Raw genomic sequence first — 20,636 nt, 5'->3', positions numbered from 1 at the left:
GTGCACAGTTCTGCCTGATTAAGGTCCCTGGCCAATGAGTGATGCCAACTTTGGAAGCTGCTCTGCTCTACCAACCAGGCATGGAAGTAGGTCTGTGGTCCTACCGACTATTGAGTCTAGCCTCAGTCTCACCTGACCAGGAAGCATAACCAGGGAACACAGAAGGCTGCATGGCCAATAGTAGTAGCACCCCAACACTGAACCTGGTCAGTGGCTCTACCCATTAGCAGTGCGTGTGGCCCTGTCTAACTAGGGAGCTCAGTGGACAGTTTTGCCTGATTCTGGTCCATAGGCATCAAGCAATACTGGCCATGGAGCCTATTCTATGTCCCTGCCCTGACAAGGAAGCAAATTCACAGATTTTTTCCAACTGCTGAGTGTAGCACCTAGTGCCACCCAATTAGAAAGACGGACCAGCAAATCTGGGCAACTGCAGAGCCTATTCTCCAGCTGCACTTGGGCAAGGAACCAAGCCAGTAGTCCCATCCAACAGTTCCCAGCCAGTGGCACCCTGTGACCTCAGAGTTCTCAGGAAGTGCCCCTCCCAAATAGAGATACCTAGCAAAAAATCTCCCACTTATCAAGGAATATTGGTAGATGATTCATCCAGAAACCCAAGTTGAGCTAGCTGGTTAGTGAAGAACTGTCTCTGCTCAAGCAAACCTATAAAGTCTGGAAGAGGAGACCACTTACTCAAATGCACAGATAGCAGTGAAGAAATCAAGAATCATGGAGAGTCAGGTAAATATGATACCACTAAAAGAAACTAATAAATCTCCAATAACTGACTCTGAGGAAATGGAGATATATGTGTTGTCTAACAAAGAATTCAGAATAGTACTCTTTAAAGACTTTAGTAAACTATAAGAACACATAGGCAACTAAACAAAATTCATTAAAAAAATGCATGAACAAAAGAAGTTCAACAAAAAGGAAGCCATCCCCTAAAGCAAACAGAATCCTAAAGCCAAAGAATACAATGAATGAACTAAACAGAGAGCTTCAGTAACAGGCTTGACCAGGCAGAATAAATAATCAGTGAATTAGAAGTTAGGCTATTTGAAACTATAGAGTCATTGGAGGAATAAACAAACAAAAAGAATGAAAAGAGGGAAGAAAGCCTATGGGATTTAAAGGACACAATTAAAAGACAATATACATACTGTGGGAACCTCACAAGGAAAAGAGAAAGAGAAAGAGAAAGAGACAGAAAATATATTTAAAACAAAAAATAGCTGAATAGCTCCCAAACCTGGGGAGAGAAATGAACATCTAGATTCATCAGGCCCAGAGGACCACAAATAGGTTGAACTTGAAAAGGGCTACACTGTGATAAAGAATAATTCAAAATTCAAAGAGAACATTCTGAAAGCAGTAAGGAAAAAGTAACATGTCACATACAAGGGAACCTTCATTAAACTATGGGTGTATTTCTCAAGAGAAACTCTGCAAGTGAGGGGAGAATAAAATGATACATTAAAAATATTGAAAGAAAAACAATCACCCCAAAATACAATAACCAGTAAAATCATCCTTTAGAAATCAAGAAAATAAAGATTTTCCTAAACAAACAAAAGCTAGGAAGTTCATTATCAGTAGACTTGCCTTACCTGAAATGCTAATGGTGTTCTTCAAATGGAAATAACATGATGCTAATTAACATCATGAAAATTGTGTGAATATATGTGTAAAACTCATTAATAATGATAACTATATAGTCAAAGACAGATTCTCTAATGTTATAATAGTGGTGCATAGTTCATTTAAAACTCTAGTTTTAAAGTTTAAAAAAAGTATTGAAAATAACTGTAAATATAATTTTTGTTATTGGTAATACAATATAAAAATGTAAATTATAACTGTTAGGAAAGAGTATAAAACCTAAATGTGATTTATTCCCACTAGGATGTTTAAACATTTTAACAGTAAGGTATTAACAAAGGGCCACGTGGTGGAAGCTGTTTGGGCTGAGAGTGGGGGTGGGGGTGGGGGAATTGATAAGGGCCTGGCTATACCTGTTTGAGTTTTTTTAAACCTACCAATAAAATTAAGACAAATGTAAAGGAAAGATATAATGGGCTTATATAGATATAAAGATATATCTGGGGAAGACTGTGAACCCTGTAGTACTCAGCCAATGAGGAACCAGGGGAGGGACTTGCGCACTAGGAGATAAATTATTGGCGCCAAACTCCCCAGGTGTGCCTGCCCACCAGACACCGGGTCCGTCATTAAAGCCTCGCTCCGCTGTTCTCTTTGTCTCTGTGTCCACTTATTGAATTTGGACCAGTGAGTGTGTTTCTCAGTTTGGGGGCTTGTCTGGGATCCTCTTGCCTGTGCGAGGTGGGGGCCCAAGCGGAGTGGGAAGACGTGTCCCGCCCGGCTTTGGGCGGCCCTCTGTGTCTGGGCGTCTCACCTTCGCACAGAAGCCGAGGGGAGACCTGAGACTTGTGTGGAGACAGCGTGACCGATGCAGGGGAGAAAACACAGGCACCGCGGCAACCAGGCAACCTCGTACACGAGCCAAGGTGGGAAAATTGGGTTATAAGTACTGCCTTGGTGGTTAGGCATTTTTCAGAGGTCGAGTGTGTGTGGCTGAGACATGTAATCTCAGGGTGTGTGCAAGAAACTTCCATTATGGGGGGTTGAGTACACAGGGATCTCAGACACAGGGACCTCTTGAAGGATGGGAAATACAAATTCTAGGCCTAGGGAAGCAGAGAAAGGGAACCAGATGAGCTCCCTTGGAATTCCCCCCAGATAGCCTGCTGGGGTGAAGGTTATGGTACTAGGGGGACGCCTCCTGTACCGGGTTAAGGACAAACAGAAGATGATCAAATTTTGCTGTTTTGTCTGGATTAAAGTTAGATCAGATGAAAACTGGCTTTGCCAGGTTTGAGTTACTTTTTGATGGTAATAAAGCCTCCAGTTCACCTGAGGAATCGGTTGGGTACCAAGGGCGCTTCCCCTATTTCCCCTCAACACCAGGGAAGGGAAAGTTAGGGAGGAGGAAACACAAAAGACCTCCCAGGACAAGCCCTGGTGTTGGGAGAGCGTTGTGTGTTTTCCTCGGCCCCTTTCCCCACCACAGCCGCAGCAGAGAGTTGAGAGGCGGGGACATGGCGGTGAGGTGGAGTGAAAGTTTTGTTTGGAGTTACTCCTGGAGAGAGAAAGTGAGGCCACCTCAGTAGGGAGGGGCACCCTGGGAGGTTGGAGAGAGAAAGTTAAAAGGTTGTGCACTTTGAGGGTGCTGGTGGCCTTGGAGAGAGGAGCGCCCCAGGGGTTGAGGGTTCTCTTTTTAAGGATTCTTTAGGAGTGTGGGCGCACCTGGAGGTGTAGACTTGTTAGGTGGTCTCAAGTATCTTTGATGAGACATTATATTTCTTATCAATCTTCTGGGTAATTCTGCAAAATTAGCTAACACAAGAAATGTACTGCCTTTAGTCCCCTCCCAGGATAGCAGCTTCCTGGTTTGGGAGCATATCAGGACTGGCTGCCCTTCTTCCAAGGGGGTGCAGAGTTATTGTCTGTTTGCTAATGATTAAGTTGAGAATCCTGCTTCTTGACCTCCTGGGTATTAAAATGCAATCTTTGAGGTGAAATCCTTCCTGCCTTTTGCTATGTGGTTTACGGCTGTCTGCATGCTAAATTGATTGCCTGGGTTGCAGACTATTTGGGGTCAGAATAAAAAAAATAGCATATAGGTAAATTAAAAAAAAAAAAAAAGAAGAGGCTGGGTCTGTATGATTAACATAATAAAGACAGGCTATGCTGACGTACCCTCTCCTTTATCTGAGGAATATTCAAACATTCCAGGCCAAGTTGCTCCTGTCTTTTTGAGCTTAAATTAATTAACTCTGGGTCTTTTTAGTGGACTTTCCTGGCCTTTTTCTCTTTCCACCCCACTCATATCTCAAAGCAACAGGTATTCAGAGGTGGAAAGAAGTATGGCTTTAGTGCATTTGCATCTTTCCTCAGGGGTGGAGAAGTTCATCTCCATATCTATGGGTAATTACCTGGTCCACAGAGGGCTTATCTGTACCTGAGAGGTGAGGGAGAGGGACAGTTTCTGGCTGATGCTAGAGCCTGAAAGAGAAACAGCCCCAGACTGCAGCTTGTGAGTAGTAAATAGATTTTAAACTTTATTTCTCCCTTTGACTGATTTCAGTTTTTAGAGGTATTTTGCCCCAAGATTTGCTCTCCCCGGACTTAACAATGTAAGAAGGATTTAGAGTTTCCCCTTGCCTTTTGGGGAGTCCACCAGGAATCCCAAGATGTTTCCATTGAGGGAGGTCCCACTAGGACAAGGGGAAATTTGTTTATGCTCCCCTCATGGGTACTGAGGTGAGAAATTTTAAGCATTGCTAGAAGATCCCCTTGGCCTAGTGGACCAACTAGATCAATTCCTGGGACCTAATATATATATATATACTTAGGTTGAACTGATGTCCATCATGAATATCCCATTCCCTGGTGGTGAGAGGGGGTGATCAGGAGAACTGCTGTGTCCTTTTGGGAACAAAAACACCCACCAGGCCAGGGTGTCCAGTCAGAGGAACAAAAGTTCCCAAATGTAGATCCTAGATGGGATAATAATAATCTAGGGGATAGAATTATAATGCGGGATCTTCGAGGGCTAATTATAAAGGGAATTAGGGAATTGGCCCCAAGATCTCAAAATGTTTCTAAGGTGTTTGAAGTCCAGTGGGAAAAGGAAGAGACCCCAACTGCATTTTCAAAGAGACTCAGGTGGGAAAATATTCAGAACTTGACCCAGAAGCTCAGGTAGGACAGGATCTTTTAAAAGTCGATTTTGTAACCAAAAACTGGCCAGATATATCTAAGAAATTATGGAATTTAGATGGATGGAATGAAAAGCCTAGAGAAGAATTACTGAGAGAAGCTCAAAAAGTGTTAGAAGAGAGGCTAGAAGCTTGTACTTCAAATTGTTAGAGGGAGAGCCAGACCCTCTCCAATGGACCCAGATGAACTGCAGATTCTAGAGTAATTGAAAGCAATCTTTAGTCACCACCCCAGTCCTGGCACTCCCATCATTAGAGAAGCCATTTCACTAGTTTGTTACTGTTGAACAAGGTTCCCTGTAGGGGTTTTGACCCAAGCCTGGGGAGGAAAGAAACAACCAGTAGCCTTTATGTCTAAACTATTGGACCATGTCTCTTGAGGATAGACTGAATGCATTCAGGCCATGACCTTACTGGTGGAAGAGAGCAGGAAATTAACTTAGAGGAAGCCTCATGGTCAGTAGTCCTCACCAGGTTCAGGTCATATTTAATCAGTGGGCTGGGCGCTGGCTAATAGATTCTACTTGAAAAAGATGACCTGATCTTAACCACAGATACCTGTCTCAATCTGACCAGCTTCCTATGGGCAGGGGAGGCTGAAGGTCAGTCAGAATTGAGCCATAGTTGCATGGACCTCATAAAGTATCAGACTAAAGTCAGGCCTGATTTAAGGAAAATTCCTCTAGGTGGGGGTATGAAAACTGTTTATAGATGGGTCCTCCCAGATGATAGAGGGCAAACGACATAATGGCTATGCCATCATTGATGGAGACCAGTTATCCATCTGCAAAAAGGGGAGATTACCCAATCATTGGTCACCTCAAACCTTTGAGTTGTTTGCTGTTAATCAGGCCTTAAAACTACTTTCAGATAAGGAAGGCACCATTTACACAGACATGCCTTCGGAGTAGTCCATACCTTTGGAAAAATTTGGACAGAAAGAGATCTTATAAATAGTAAAGGACAAGAATTGATTCATGGGAAATTAATTAAAGAGGTTCTGGAAAATCTTGTACTTCCAGCTGAGATTTCTATAATGCATGTAAATGGTCACCAGCAAGGAAGTTCTTATGAAGCAATGGGTAATAGGATTGCTGATGTAGCTGCTAAAGAGGCTGCATCTGAGGATGAAATTAGATTTTTGAACCTCACCCCAAATATCACTAAAATCTCATTGATCCCAAAGTTTTCCAAGGAGATTAAGAAGCTACAGGAGGTGGGGGCATCTCGAGATGAGAAAGGGCGGTGGACGTTACCAGATGGGAGAGATGATCGGCCAGCCTATTATGAGAGAGCTGATGAACATGTTACACAGGGGGAGCCATTGGGGGTTCTCAGGCGATGTGGGTGTGGTGCTTTGCTAAAGGTTTATGGGTGTATTAACATTTACACCATTGCTAAACAAGTTTGTAAGAGCTGCATAACATGCCAAAGAATTACTAAGAAGTGTATGAGAAAGCCAGTATCTGGAGAGAGACTCCCAGGAATAAGACCATTCCAAAGTATTCAGATTGACTTTACTGAGATGCCGAAAGTGGGAAAGCTTAAATATTTAGTAGTGATTGTTGACCATCTCACTGGATGGGTGGAGGCCCACTCATTAACAATTGCAATGGCAGGATCAGTGATAAAGTTACTTTTAGAGCAAGTTATTCCTGGGTTTGAGTTAATAGAAAATGTTGATTCAGATAATGGGAGTCATTTTACTTCAAAAGTACTACAGGGAATAATGATTATTATATGAGCTACCATATCTGGGAAGGGCAAGAGACTTGCCCACTATGGAAACAAAAAATCAATTTTTAAGAGAATATGTGCTGGCCGTGTCTTCTACCTTATCTTCTCTCAGGCTGAAAGGACTCCTCACCCAGACTCCCCCACTTGAGTCCTTCGCTCACTGCTTCCAGCCTAGAGACCTGATGTTAGTAAAATCCTGGAAAGAAGATGGACTCCAGCCAGCGCCCCTACCAAGTGCTCCTGACTACAGAGACTGCAGTGAGGATGGCTGAAAAGGGCTGGACTCATTACACCAAAGAAACTGACTGGGGGATCTGGGGACAAAACAGAATTGGCAAATGTCCCAGGTATCTAACCAACCCTTAAGGCTGAAACTAAAAAGAACCTAAAATGTTAACTTTTATCCTAACTCTGTATTTCATAGGCAAGTTGCAGAGAGCCCTAAGATGGGAAGGAACGCCTGGTTATCCTGTCAAACTGGTAATCAATATTACTAAGACATCAAGCCCCCAAACTATTAAGTTTAATGCTTGTCAGGTTCTCTCTTGGAGTGACCTAAATGACCAAAATCAGCTTTCTGGAGATAATAAGTATCTCTGTCCTGAATGGACAAATCTTAATAGAATAAAAAGGCAAGTAGGCCCCCATGTCCAAGGTGGAGCAGTGTTTGGTGGACTACCCAGTTTCAAGGGTGGACGGCCCCTCAGGCAGCAGAAAAATCTTTAAAAAGAAAGCTCCACTTAGCTAAAGGAATTCCTCCTGACAATTGCCAGGATAGACAGTGTAACCCCCTTCTATTAACTATACATAAACCTCAAGACAGACTTGGTGCAGATGTCATTGGAGTAGATCCTGTGGGAAGGTTTAGTCTTAATTTAATCAAAGGCAAGACTTCACCCATAGTGGCCACCCCCAATCCTGAGGGAAATATTGAGCCAGAGCTTCCCCAAAATGACCCTAGACTAGTTACTGTAACAGAGATAAAATATCTAAAACAGACTCTTGAAATACAAGAGACAGGTTATAGAGACACCAATGCCTGGGTAGAGTAGGTTAAATTTTCAGTACTTGGTTTGAATAAAAGCGATTGTTATGCATGTGCTGCTGGATGGTCACAGGCGCAGGTGGTCCCGTTCCCTCTCTGCTGGGACACAGACCCCACTGGGATGAACTGCATGTTGGCTCTGTACTAGGACAAGGATGCTTGGGGAAACAAGACTTGCAAGGGCTTATCTTTACTCTTTCATGCACTAAAGAAGTCAGACCCAAGGGCAGTCCCCTCTTTTTCTATAGGAAGATGAATCACTCCTCATGCCTCTCTAGACAAGGGGAAGGTTTCAGAACTCCTGTGGGGAACTTACTGACTTGTACCCATGTCCTAAATGTCTCTAAAGAGGGCAACTTCTCGAAATTACGCATCCCCCGAGCAGATGTTTGGTGGTTCTGTAGAAAGGGGAACCTGTGCTACTCGTTGCCACCCACCTGGACTGGGACTTGTGCTTTAGTCCAATTGGCCATTCCATTTACCCTGGCATTTCTCTCCACACCCAGTGAAAAAAATGTTCATAGAAGTCAAATGTATACATTGACTCAATAGGAGTCCCCAGGGGAGTCCCTGATGAATTTAAAGCTATAAATCAAATAGCTGCAAGATTTGAGTCAGCACTATTTTGGTGGTCCACCATCAACAAAAACATAGATTAGATCATTAATTATACCAGGGATGCTCTTCAAGGAGTAGCTAGTCAACTAGTTGCTACCAGCAGAATGGCCTGAGAAAACAGAATAGCATATATTAGCAGAAAAAGGAGTCTGTGTTATGTTAGGAGGAAAATATTGTACTTTTATCCCAAATAATACTTCCCCTGATGGTACTATTACTAAAGTCCTACAGGGACTCACCACTTTAGCTAATGAATTAGCTGAAAACTCTGGCATCAGTGACCCTTTTACAGACTGGTTGGAAAGATAGTTTAAAAAAAATAGAAAGGTATGGTTGCCTCTATTTTAACATTCCTTGTATAGTTGCAAGAGTTTTAACTGCTGTAGATGCTTTATCATCCCTTCTGTGAGAGGCTTGACTCAAAAGCTTATAGAGGCAGCCATAAACAAGATTAGAGAAATTTGAGAAAGGACCAAGCGTAAATTAAAATACATTACTGGGGATAAAATCAGAAAATCTTAAATAAAAAGAGGGGGAAACTGTTAGGAAAGAGTATAAAACCTAAATGTGATTTATTCCCACTAGGATGTTTAAACATTTTAACAGTAAGGTATTAACAAAGGGCCACGTGGTGGAAGCTGCTCCGGCTGAGGGTGGGGTTGGGGGAATTGATAAGGGCCTGGCTATACCTGTTTGAGGTTTTTTAAACCTACCAATAAAATTAAGACAAATGTAAAGGAAAGATACAACAGGCTTAGGCGACGTCCGGGGAAGACTGTGAACCCTGTAGTACTCAGCCAATGAGGAACCAGGGGAGGGACTCGCGCACTAGGAGATAAATTATTGGCGCCAAACTCCCCAGGTGTGCCTGCCCACCAGACGCCCGATCTTGCAAGACCGTCATTAAAGCCTCGCTCCGCTGTTCTCTTTGTCTCCGTGTCCACTTATTGAATTTGAACCAGTGAGTGTGTTTCTCACATAACGTCAATAAACTAAAATGTGAGCAGGGAGAAGAAAAAGTGAAAGATTTATGTATGCTATCAAAGTTATAATCAGCTTAAAATAGGATGTTATAAATATAAGATATTTTAGGTAAGTCTTATGGTAACCACAAAAGAAAAATCTAGTAGTTATACAAAGTTATGATAAAGGAATAAAACAAACTGCTATACAAAGATATCAAATCACAAAAGATGCAAGATAAGAAGGAACAAAGTATAAGATCAAAAAATAATAAAGTGGTAATAACAAGTCTATCAATAATTACCTTAAATACAAATGGATTGAATTATCCAATCAAAAAACATTGACTGACTGAATGGATTAAAACAAAAAAAAGATCCAAGGATATGCTGCCTACCAGAGACTTACTTTGACTTTAAAACACAGAGAGCCTGAGAGTAAAGGGATAGAAAAAGATATTTCAAGTAAGGTAATAATAATTTAAAAAATCAGTGTAGCTGTATTTATATCAGGCAAAATAGACTTTAGGCTAAAATTGTCAAAAGATACCATGAAGGTCATTATGTAATGATAAAGGGTTCAATCCATCAAGAATTTATAACAGTTGTAAATATGTGTCCAACACTTAAAGCACCTAAATATATAAAGCATATATTAAAAAGTGAAAGGAGAGAGAGAGAATAGTAAATATTACAGGACCTCAATACCCCACTCACAATAATGGATAGATATCCAGATGGAGAATCAATAAGGAAACAGCTGTTCCAAACAACACTAGATAAATGGACCTAACAAACACATAGAGAAAAGCCCATCGAATAAGAGCATAACACATTTTTCTCAAGCACACAGGGAATATTTTCTAAGATAGATCAGATTATAGGCAACAGAACAAGTCTTAGCAAATTTCAGAATATTGAAATCATCCAAGTATCTTTTTCAATCACAACAGCATGAAACTGGAAACCAATAATAGGAGGAAAACTGGAAAATTCACAGATACAAGGAAATGAAACAATACACTCCTGAACAGCTAATGGACCAAAGGAACAAAAGATAAAAAAGTATCTTGACACAAACAAAAATGGAAACACAACATATCAAAACTTATGGGGCATAACAAAAGCAGTGCAAAGAGGGAATCTTACAGTGATAAACACATCAAGAAAAAGGATCTCAAATAACTTTACACTTTAATTTTAACTTTCAAAGCAGTAGAAAAAGAAGAATACACTAAGCCCAAACTTAGCAGAAGGAAGGAAAGATAACAAAGATTAGAGCAGAAATAAGTGAAATAAAGAACAGGAAAACAATAGAAAAAAAGTTAACAAAACTAAGAGTTAGTTCTTTGAAAAGATAAACAAAACTGACATACATTTAGCTAGACTGAGAAAAAAAGACACAGGACCCAAATCAATAAAATTATAAATGACAGAGGAGACATTATAAATGATAACAAAGAAATGCTAAGAATCATAAGAGACTACTACAAACAAGTTACATACCAACAAACTGGACAATCTAAAAGAAACAGTTATTACTAGAAACATACAGCCTACCAAGACTGAATCATAAAGTAGAAAATCTGAAAAAAAAAACAGTAACAAGAGATTTAATCAGTAATCCAATACTTTCCAACAAAGAAAAGTCTAGTATCAGAGAGTTTCACCAATTAAAGAAATATTAATCTTAATTTTCCTCAAACTCTTCCAAAAAAATTACAAGTAGATTACAGTAAGACTTTCTCATTTTATGAAGCCAACATTTCCCAAGTATCAAAGACAAGTAAGGACACTACTAGAAAAGAAAAGTACAAGCCAATATCTCTGATGAATATAGATTCAAACATTCTCAACAAAATACTAGCAAACCAAACTCAGCAACACATTAGAAGGATCATGCACCCTGATCAACTAGGATTCATCCCTGGAATGCAAAGATGGCCAATATATGACAATCAGTAAATGTGATACATCACATTAATAGGATAAAAGGTAAAAACATAGAATCCTCTCAATGGACACAGGAAAAGAATTTGAGAAAATTTAACATCCATTCATGATAAAAACTTTTAATTAACTGGATATAGAAAGAATGTACTTCAACATAATAAAGGTCATATATGACAGTGCCACAGCTAACAATATATTCAATGATGAAAGGTCAAAGGCTTTTCCTCTCAGATTAGTAACAAGACAAGTGTGCCCACTCTCACCAGTCCTATTCAACAAAGTACCAGAAGTGCTTTAGCATTTAGGCAAGGAAAAGAAAGAAAAGGCACCAGAACTGGGGTGGAAAAAATAAAATTCTATTTGCAGATGACATGATTTTATGCATAAAAAATCAGAAAAACTACACCAAAAAACTAATAGACCTAGTCAACAAATTCTGTAAAGTTGTAGGATACAAAATCAATACATGAAAATCAGCAGTTTTTATATACTAACCATCAATCATCTGAAAAAGAAATAAAGAAAGCAATAGCATCAAAAACTATAAAATACATACAAATAAGTCTAATCAAGGAGGTGAAAGATCTCCACACTGAAAATGACAAGCAGTGATGAAAGAAATGGAAGGACAAATATAAATGAAAGAAATGGAAGAGGACAGAGATACCCTGTGTTCATGGATAGCAAGAATTAATACTGTTAAAATGTTTATACTACCCAAAGCTATCTGCAGATCCACTGAAATCTCTATCAAGATTCCACTGTCATTTTTTACAGAAATTGAAAAAAAGTTCTAAAATTAGTTTAGAATCACAAACAACTCTGAATAGCCAAAGTAATCTTGAAAAAGAAAAACAAAGCTGGCACCATTGCAGTTTCTGATTTCAAAATGTTAGAAAGCTGTAGTAATCAATACAGCATGATATTGGCATAAAAACTGACATAAACCAATGAAACAGAGAGCTGCCCCCACCCCCAAATGCATATATAGTCAAATAATATTTGATAAGGTAGCCAAGAACACTCAGTGGAGAAAAATAGTTCCTACAGTAAACTGTACTGGGAGAACAGGATATTCACATGCAAAAGAATGAAACTAGAGCTCTATCTTTATCATTCATAAAAATTAACTTGAACTAGGTTAAAGACTTAAATGTAAAATCTGAAACATTAAACTCCTATGACAGGGAAAAAGTTCCTTGAAATTGCTCTGGACAATGGTTGAATATGACACCGAAAGCACAAGCAACAAAGTTTAAAAAAGTGGGTCTACATCAAACTAGAAGAGATTCTGTTCAGAAAAAGCAGCAGTCAATAAAATGAAAAGGCTACTTTTGGAATGGGAGAAAATATTTGCAAACCACATTGGTAAGGGGTTAATATCTAAAATATGTATGCAACTTGTATAACTCAAGAGAAAAAAATCAAATAACTCAATTAAAAAATGGGCAAAGGATCTGAATAGACATTTTTCTAAAGAAGATACTCCAATTGCCAACAGGTAGATGGAAAAGTGCTCATCATCATTAATCACCAGTGAGATGCAAATCAAAACCACAATGAGTCATCACCTCATATGTGTTAGATTAAGTATAATCCAAAAGACAAGAGGTAAGTGTTGGTGATGATGTAGAGAAAGGGATATGTGTGCACGGTTGGGGACAATGTAAATTGTGACAGTCTCTATGGTAAACGTTACAGAGATTCTTCAAAAAAATTAAAAATAAAACGACCAAGTGATCTAGCAATTCCACTTTTTGGCATCTATCTAGAGGAAATGAAATCACTATCTCAAAGAGGTTACCTACAAACCCAAATTCATTGCAGCATTATTTACAACAGCCCATACAAGCAAAAAGTCTAACTGTACATCAATGGATTGCTGAATAAAGAAAATGTGACAAACACACATATACACATATATACACAATCCATTAACAGATGAATGGAAAACAAAAATGTGAGATTTATAGACAGATAGATAGATAGATAGATAGATAGATAGATAGATAGATAGATAGATATAATTCAGCCACAAAAAAAGAAGGAAATGCTGACATTTGCTGCAACATTTCCAAATCATGGGTGGACCTTGAAGGGATTATGCCAAGTGAAATAAGTCAGACAGAGAAAGGCAAAAATAGTATGATCTCACTTACATGTAAAGTCCAATAAAACAGAACTCACAAAGAACAGACTGGCGACTGCCGGGGAGTTGAGGACAAAGGAAAGGTGAGTGTGTAATGAAGTGTCCTGCCAAATCAGACTCATATGTAGATTTACACTCTGAAAATAAGGATTTAAGGGAGAAAAAATAAAAGTGCAAGTAGAATTTTAAAATCCTCTCATTTTACCTGAAATAATATCAAACAAAATGTTAGCAAAAACAATCAGCACACTAAGAAGTGACAGCAAATTTTTACACCTTGATGCTAAGCTGTCAGATTCTCACCTGTTTATGTGAATAAATCTACACTATAACATTCTTTTCTTTCTCTCTTGGTCTAAGGATAGGGGTACTAGACACTTTGAAATATCAGATAAAAAGGAAACCAAATGTGTTAGGCAGAAAATATGAGAATATTCTATTAGAATAATGATAACACAGATGTCCAAAACAAGACAAAAGCAGAACACACAGAAGAGGGTAAAATCTTGGATGCCACAAATAAGAGGCTTTCAGAAATGTGTAAATATGGTAGGCACCTTAACAGACACCCTCTGATCTAATTTAATCACAAGAGGACCAGTTAATCAAAATGTGAGCTAGAGCATAGAATCAGAAAAATGTTCCTCTTGCCCATTTATGTTCCATGTGGAGGGAGCACAGAAGGAAGATGAAATAATGCTGTCTTCTAAGATATGAAGAAGACTGCTTAGAAATCTACTGTACTGAATCTCCAGCTCATGGTCAGAAGCTACAAGGTCAATTAATACTTGAAACCATGCACACTGGTAGATTTGCTGCACCCAAGAGCCATATGCTCAATCAGACAGGGCTGGACTGGCACAGCTACATGTTTCCCAAGCATCCTCATAAGACAGAGAAAGTACAGAAAAAGAGGTGGGGCATAAACCTCTCCTAGGTGTATGCAAAATAACTCTCCAACTTGCAGAATTAATTGTGTCATTTATTCATTACTCTATTCAATAAATAATTACAAATCTTCCATAGTGCAAAGTAAGCTCAGACTGCCTTACTTAACCAGTGCTCCATGGCACGTATTTTGTGCCACCAGAGAATTGAAAATCGTGAGTCAAATAATAAACCGACTACCTGAAAAACCAGCAAATTTGTCTGTGACTGTGAGTTGTACAGTGCTGGAGCACAGACATTTCTATCATTCTTTGTATCTTCTTCCTTAATTTCTACCATTGTTTATCATTACTAACAGCCCATCAGTCATTTAAATTAGAATGGGTCCTAGAGGTGAGGACTGTCTGGGGAGGATCATGAAGTATGCTGGCTGAAACACCCTATGAATAAACACTGAGTTCTATTGTTACCATACACACTGTTTGGATATGGCTTTAAGAAATTTGTGACAGCCAGTAAAAAAGTTTAAATACCCATGGTGCACATGTTTACTGTGGTAATAAACCATCATGATTCACAAACAGGAACTGAAGACCCTTAGATGTTGTTTCAGAAAATCCTCAAGTTGAAAAAGACAAAATGGGAAAATTCATGGACGTGCAACAGCTGTTAAAAGTAATTATAATATTGGATCTTGATATGAGAAAGCAAAAGACATACAATTTTTACAGATGCAAGATTATTTGACAAACATTTGTGGTGGTAGAGAACCAGGAAAAAGAATAGAGATAAGACAATTTTTTTCCACACAATTTTGAGCCATAAACTATGAATTATGCTCTAACAGATAAAGCAGAGAGGAAATTAATTTAAGAGATGAGACCTATTTTACAATTCAGAGAGCTGTTTTATTTTAATTTGGGGGGAAATTACATTTTGCTGTTTGGCTTACCAAACATCTTTCTCTGAAATGAATTGTGATTTCCCATTATTTCCCTGAGGAATCAGGGAAAGATGTTTATGCCAAAGTTCAGAGGGTAAATTAGCAACACTGTCTCAACCATCTGGAAAAGCACTGTCCTGTAGAATTTTCTGTGGTGATGGAAATGTTCTTATAGGCACTGTCCAACATGGTAGCTGCTGGCCGGCCATATGTGGGTTTTCAGTACATCACCTATAGCTAATTTGATGCAAGAACTTAATTTAAATTTAATTTAAATTTTAAATTTCAATAATGCCACGTGGCTAGTGGCTATAGTGCTGGACAGTGCAGTGCAGAAGAGACCTCCTTCTCCCTTTCTCTCAGTCAGTCAAGCCAGGTAGCCGGGGACCATCTGATAAATACTGTGCGATGCCCCCTGAGACCTCACATAGCCTTTGCCAGCTTAGATTCTGACGGGCTCAGAGCAAGACTCAGCAAAGCTTGAGTGAGCAAATATACACACTGATAGGATAGCAAACAGCAAAGATCAGCCCTTCAGCTCCTCTTCCCGATTCACCCTGAGGTCAGATATATTCTCTAGTGCTTTGTCAGGAAGAGTTTCAAAATTATTCAAACAGTTTGACTTTCCATGACTTTGCATGTTATGAAGGCAAGTAAAGAAAGAGTTTGGTGAGAGTAATTAGACAAAGAGGACCTGTAAAACACTGATGCAGAAAATAAGGATTGTATTGTGAGGAGGAACACTTCAAGAGATATGAAAGAAAAGTAAATCCAAGCTGTATATTCAATTACAGAGTTTGAAATAAAGAAATGTTCTTCAGCAACACATGAAACTCTTCCTTTCTTTTCATGGAAATGCATGATTACTAATAGTGGTCTGCAAAGCAATCGATTATTTCCTGATTTCATCCCACAGTTTCAGTTAGTTTACTAGAGGACCCCTTCTGATTATCCATTTCACCTGTTCATTATTTGTTGATGCATTTCTTTATCTAAACATAGCTTTTAAAAGTCAGAGATTTAAGAGATGTTCAATTTCAATGACATCCCTTGAGAGGGGCAGAACTGGGGTTCTGAAGAATTATTCCTTCTCCAGGGAGGTTACTGGCAACTTTTGAACTTGCATAACTTCTGTCAGTAGAGTTCAGTAGCAAAGATTGTTTTCCACATGAACACTTACCTGGAGGAGCAGATCAGAAGTTGGTCTGACTCGCTGTTGGAACAGGATACTTAATGTTCGATTCTGTTGTTCTAAATCAAACACTCTTGTTTTCAACTTTAGACATTCCTCCCTTAGATCCTACAACAAAAACATGGGGAAAAAAAGTCTATAACTGAAATACACATTTGCATATATAACCATATTTTATTTGATACTTCAGACACATTCACAAAAAGTAGTATTTTTATTCTGCAAATTCCCCCAGAAATTAAGTCACATACAGTGTTTTCTTCCACAGCCCAATGTCTGGTAGAATTATTATGTGCATAGAAGACCAATTAAAAAAAAAAGCACCTTAAAATCAGAAATGCATTAATCTAGCATGCTATTTTTGAATATGATAAATGTTAGTGATATAAAGTCAATTTAAGTTTCCATCTATTTATTTTACCTTTTCACTGACTTTGTAAAAGCAATCATAAAGCACAAACCACAAGGACAATAATGTTTTTGCGGTGAATAGAGATTTGATGAAATAAAGAAACTATCACTTTTGATGGAGACTTTTGTTGTCATTTGCGGAAACAAGTTGACATTTTCAACACCGGCTAATAGGGTCAGTGATGCATTTAGCGGGAGAGAAGCGGCTCTGAAATGAAGGCTTTCACAGGCTACTTGAAACTTGTCCATCCTCTGACCTAGTGGATCCCCATACCCTTTGGGATGTTTTGGTCACAGTGCTGGGGGAGAAGTAGAGTGATTGTACCTTGGCATCCTTTGTGGAGCAGCTCTTTGGAATGGTTCAAACACCACAGAGATCTTTCCCTAACTCTCATGAGGGAAGCTACAACACAGGATTTCTCTGGAATCCCACCAAGGAACTGCCTTCTGAACTAACCTGTGATGAAGGTACTTGTAGTACTTAAATGTCTACACCCTCTTTGATGGGGTTCAAGAAAGACAAAGGAGAATAAAGCCCCAATTCAAGGTTCTTTAAAAGCTGACCCTTTCTTACATTTCAAATTTTATCTTTCACTATTTTCTGATTTTCAAAAAAAGCCTTATTCTGTTCTTAGTATGTGAAGAAGGATCTGCTCTATTTTCTCATAAGGTCTAGGCTCCCCTCCCACCTCCACTTCCCCTTCTTACCCACCAACTTCTTCCACTTCAAGTTTGGCTCTCTGATTGAAGTCCAATTCAAATTCTATCTCCTCTCTGACACTTTTATCTGGCATCCCCCAAAGACTGCTCCCGCTTCTAAAACTTCAGTAAGACCTCAACACCTCCTATATGACATTTAATATACACACTTTGTATTGATTTTATCTTCCATGCTCTAGACTTATCTTGTCAATTAGATGACACATTCCTCAAATGACAAGCCAAGAAGGTACTCAGGTAAACAACAGCACAGGCATTGTATTGTTATACTTTCTTATTTCATCACCTAGCAGAGCACCACATATAGTAGGAGAATAAACGTGTGCAATTATTTTGTTACAGGGCATTATGATGACAAATTCTAGTCTCCTGTGATAGTGTGAGAGAATTTAAGCTTCTCAACACTTCTTGTTTATAGATCTAAGTATTCCAATGTAGGGCAGCTACAGGTCTCACTTATGGCTCTGAAAGCACAACAGAGCAGCAATCGACAGCTCTGATCCCCAGCCCTACACAGGAGTTACAGAGGTGAGTGGGCCTGTTCCATAACCTTGTGTCAACCTAAGCGTGAAGATGGAGCAGTCTGGCTTCTGAGGCTTTCCCTGAGCATGCATCCTCATGTTCAGCCTTGTTAATTCTATTTCCAGGGGCAAAGACGCAGGCCAGGGTGTGACTCACTGCACAGGTTACACTCTCCTTGTATCTTTAGTTAAAGGCATGAAGCTTGTACACAGGATGTTTCTACCTGATTGCTGCCTGCAAATGCATGGAAAAGAAATGTCATGTTCAGAATGAAGCACCTGGGTCCAAGATCTCGGAGGGCAGTAACTGTCAAAGGTGGGCAGGAGTGTGTGTGTGTGTGTGTGTGTGTGTGTGTGTGTGTGTGTGCATGTAGAAACACAGATGCCATTGGGCAGAGGCCATGTTGGGAGCATATGCACTGCTCAAATTAAAAGGCTAAATTTATTTTCTTTATTTAGAATTCAACCTCTGTGTCTCACTTACACTAATTTTTGTTCTTAGCACGTGTATAACACTCCCTGCTCCCAAAAACTAATTGTTTTCACTATTGCTAATTAAGTAATTAATAAAATTTGACTGTGAGGTAAATAAATATTAATAGTATCTACTCGTTGGGAAAACACAATCATTCTCATTTGCAGGTAGTGATATGGAAACAGAAGCAGACAAGCATGGATTTGCAAGAAGAAAGGAGGCCTGTAAGGAATAGCATCAGCAATTGTTAGCAAAACAGAATAACTTGAGAGTTCTTCTGATGGGTTAAAAAAAAAAGAACAAAAGAAACAAATCAATATAATCTATAGAGAGATTCTGTACAGGAGTCCAAGTTTCAATGGCCATTACTATCACTTAAGGCAGTAATCGGTCATTAGCAGGAAGACAATTTATTGACCTTGAGAATTGCTCATCACTCGTGGCTCATCTAGCTCAGCACACAGCAGAGGGGGAAATGGAAGGCTTTAGGACTGTGACACTGGTCTCACAGTCACAAACAGAATTGAGCTGGACTGAAGTTTTATAGACATAAAGAAGTTGCCTGTGTTCTTTTAATATTCTTGTTCTCTTTAGTCAAGTTGAGGATGGGAAATGATGCCAGACAGCTATCATCCCAAGAAGCCATAATGAAAGCCAGGCATGTGTGCCTACATGGACACATGGAACCTGACTGGGCAGGAGGAAAGAGAGAAAAATAAGAATTTCTGTGACTGCTACAGCAAGACCCGGGCAATGGCAGGCAGCCAGCTGTCTTTGCATCCTTGTGTTCACACTGGGAACTCACTGACAAAAGGAGCACATGACTCATTTAATGGGGCCAAAAGCCACTATTCTGCTCTTGCCAGTTACAGAAGTAAGACCTAGACTGTCCTTCCCACGGAAGGACAATGAAACTCTCCTCTGCTCAGATGCCAGCATTGGGAGTCAGGACTCACAGCAGAGGCTGGGCCATCCGTCCTCTCTCATATCCTTCTTTTTCTATGACTCCCTACAGTGTCTTAGGCCTCAGGAGGAATACCCCACTGAAAATACAGGGTTGCATTTTCTGAAATGAAAGAAGGGCCATGATATATAATTTTATCAGGGGTGGGGGAGAATAATGTCCACAGCTTGACTATGTTTAATCCCACTTAAGAAAGGATAGTGGTTTTGGGTTCAAGGTGACAGCCACACCTGCTTTCCTTGCTGTGTACACATGGCTATTAACTGGAAGCAAAGAGGAAGGAATTGCAGTTGAAACGTAGGCAAGATATACTGAGCAATATGATACACGAGTCTAAGGGGACCCCACACTCTGCAATCCTGGTAGGTTTCACCTGCACTTCGGCCAAATAAGATTCTGGATTCGCTGCTACATAGGACCTATGGAGTACAGTTACTTTATGATTTAAGGAAAACCATTATCAGCTCCCTGCTGAAGTAAATTTAAGTTGATTTGTTAGAAGCAGGCCATATACTGATATCACTGGAATATTTTTTAAAACTATTTAAATCTGATTTTATCATGTAAAAATGATATGACAGAGGCATACCTAATTTCAGAGGCAGTGTGTATCAGGAATACACCAGCTTGGGAGTCAGGGGGCCTGGGCTCTGCTCCTCATTACACACATGACCTTGAGGGAGTAACTCATTCTTGTTAGGCCTCCTTATCTGTGAACTGAGCTAGTGCACAAAACCGCACAGTCAAGAGAACGTATGCCTCAGCTGCTTCCTGAGATGGCTTGTCAAGTGCCACCCCGTTCCTTCCCTGAAGCTTAATGGACACCACACCCACCAATTTCTCCTTGTCACATTGCTTCTCTGTGGCTGTCACTGATACATCGTTTTTTCCTTTCCAAGGATGCTAAGATTTTTGTAAAAAGAAAAAGGCATTTCTGGAAAAGATTGGTTACATCTCAGATTAACCAAGGGTCTCAACATCAAATACCCCAAAGGCGGGTTACATGAATGTGTGGCTGCGTCAGGCTAGCTGTAGTGATAGGAAGTAGCCGGTCCTGTGACTACCTGGCACTGTACGCCTTCATCCTAACAGCACTCAGATTAAAATATTCTTACTCTGAGTGATGGCTACATAGTTTATGTAATTATAGTGAATTGAGCCCATTACCAAAGCTAGTTGACAATCTCAGGGTTAAATGCTTGCTAAAGTCCTTAGCAACTGTGAAATTCTAGTATCCAAATAAGACTGATTCTGAG

The 20,636-nt window shown here is 39.6% G+C and overlaps 1 protein-coding gene across 14 annotated transcripts in view; it reads right to left on the bottom strand.

The window, feature by feature from the left end:
* The window catches only part of NCKAP5 (NCK associated protein 5), a 1,007,163-nt gene that overhangs the window by 154,963 nt on the left and 831,564 nt on the right, over positions 1 to 20,636 (bottom strand). For all 14 annotated transcript variants that reach the window (XM_057505668.1, XM_057505671.1, XM_057505672.1 and 11 more), the window contains one exon: positions 16,278 to 16,397. In XM_057505668.1, the coding sequence (XP_057361651.1) occupies positions 16,278 to 16,397 (120 nt within the window). The remainder of the gene's footprint in view (positions 1 to 16,277; positions 16,398 to 20,636) is intronic.

The sequence above is a fragment of the Manis pentadactyla genome, chromosome 8 (genome assembly GCF_030020395.1).
Source record: "Manis pentadactyla isolate mManPen7 chromosome 8, mManPen7.hap1, whole genome shotgun sequence".
Classification (NCBI taxonomy): Eukaryota; Metazoa; Chordata; class Mammalia; order Pholidota; family Manidae; genus Manis; species Manis pentadactyla.
This window is presented reverse-complemented; position numbering and strand designations above follow the sequence as displayed.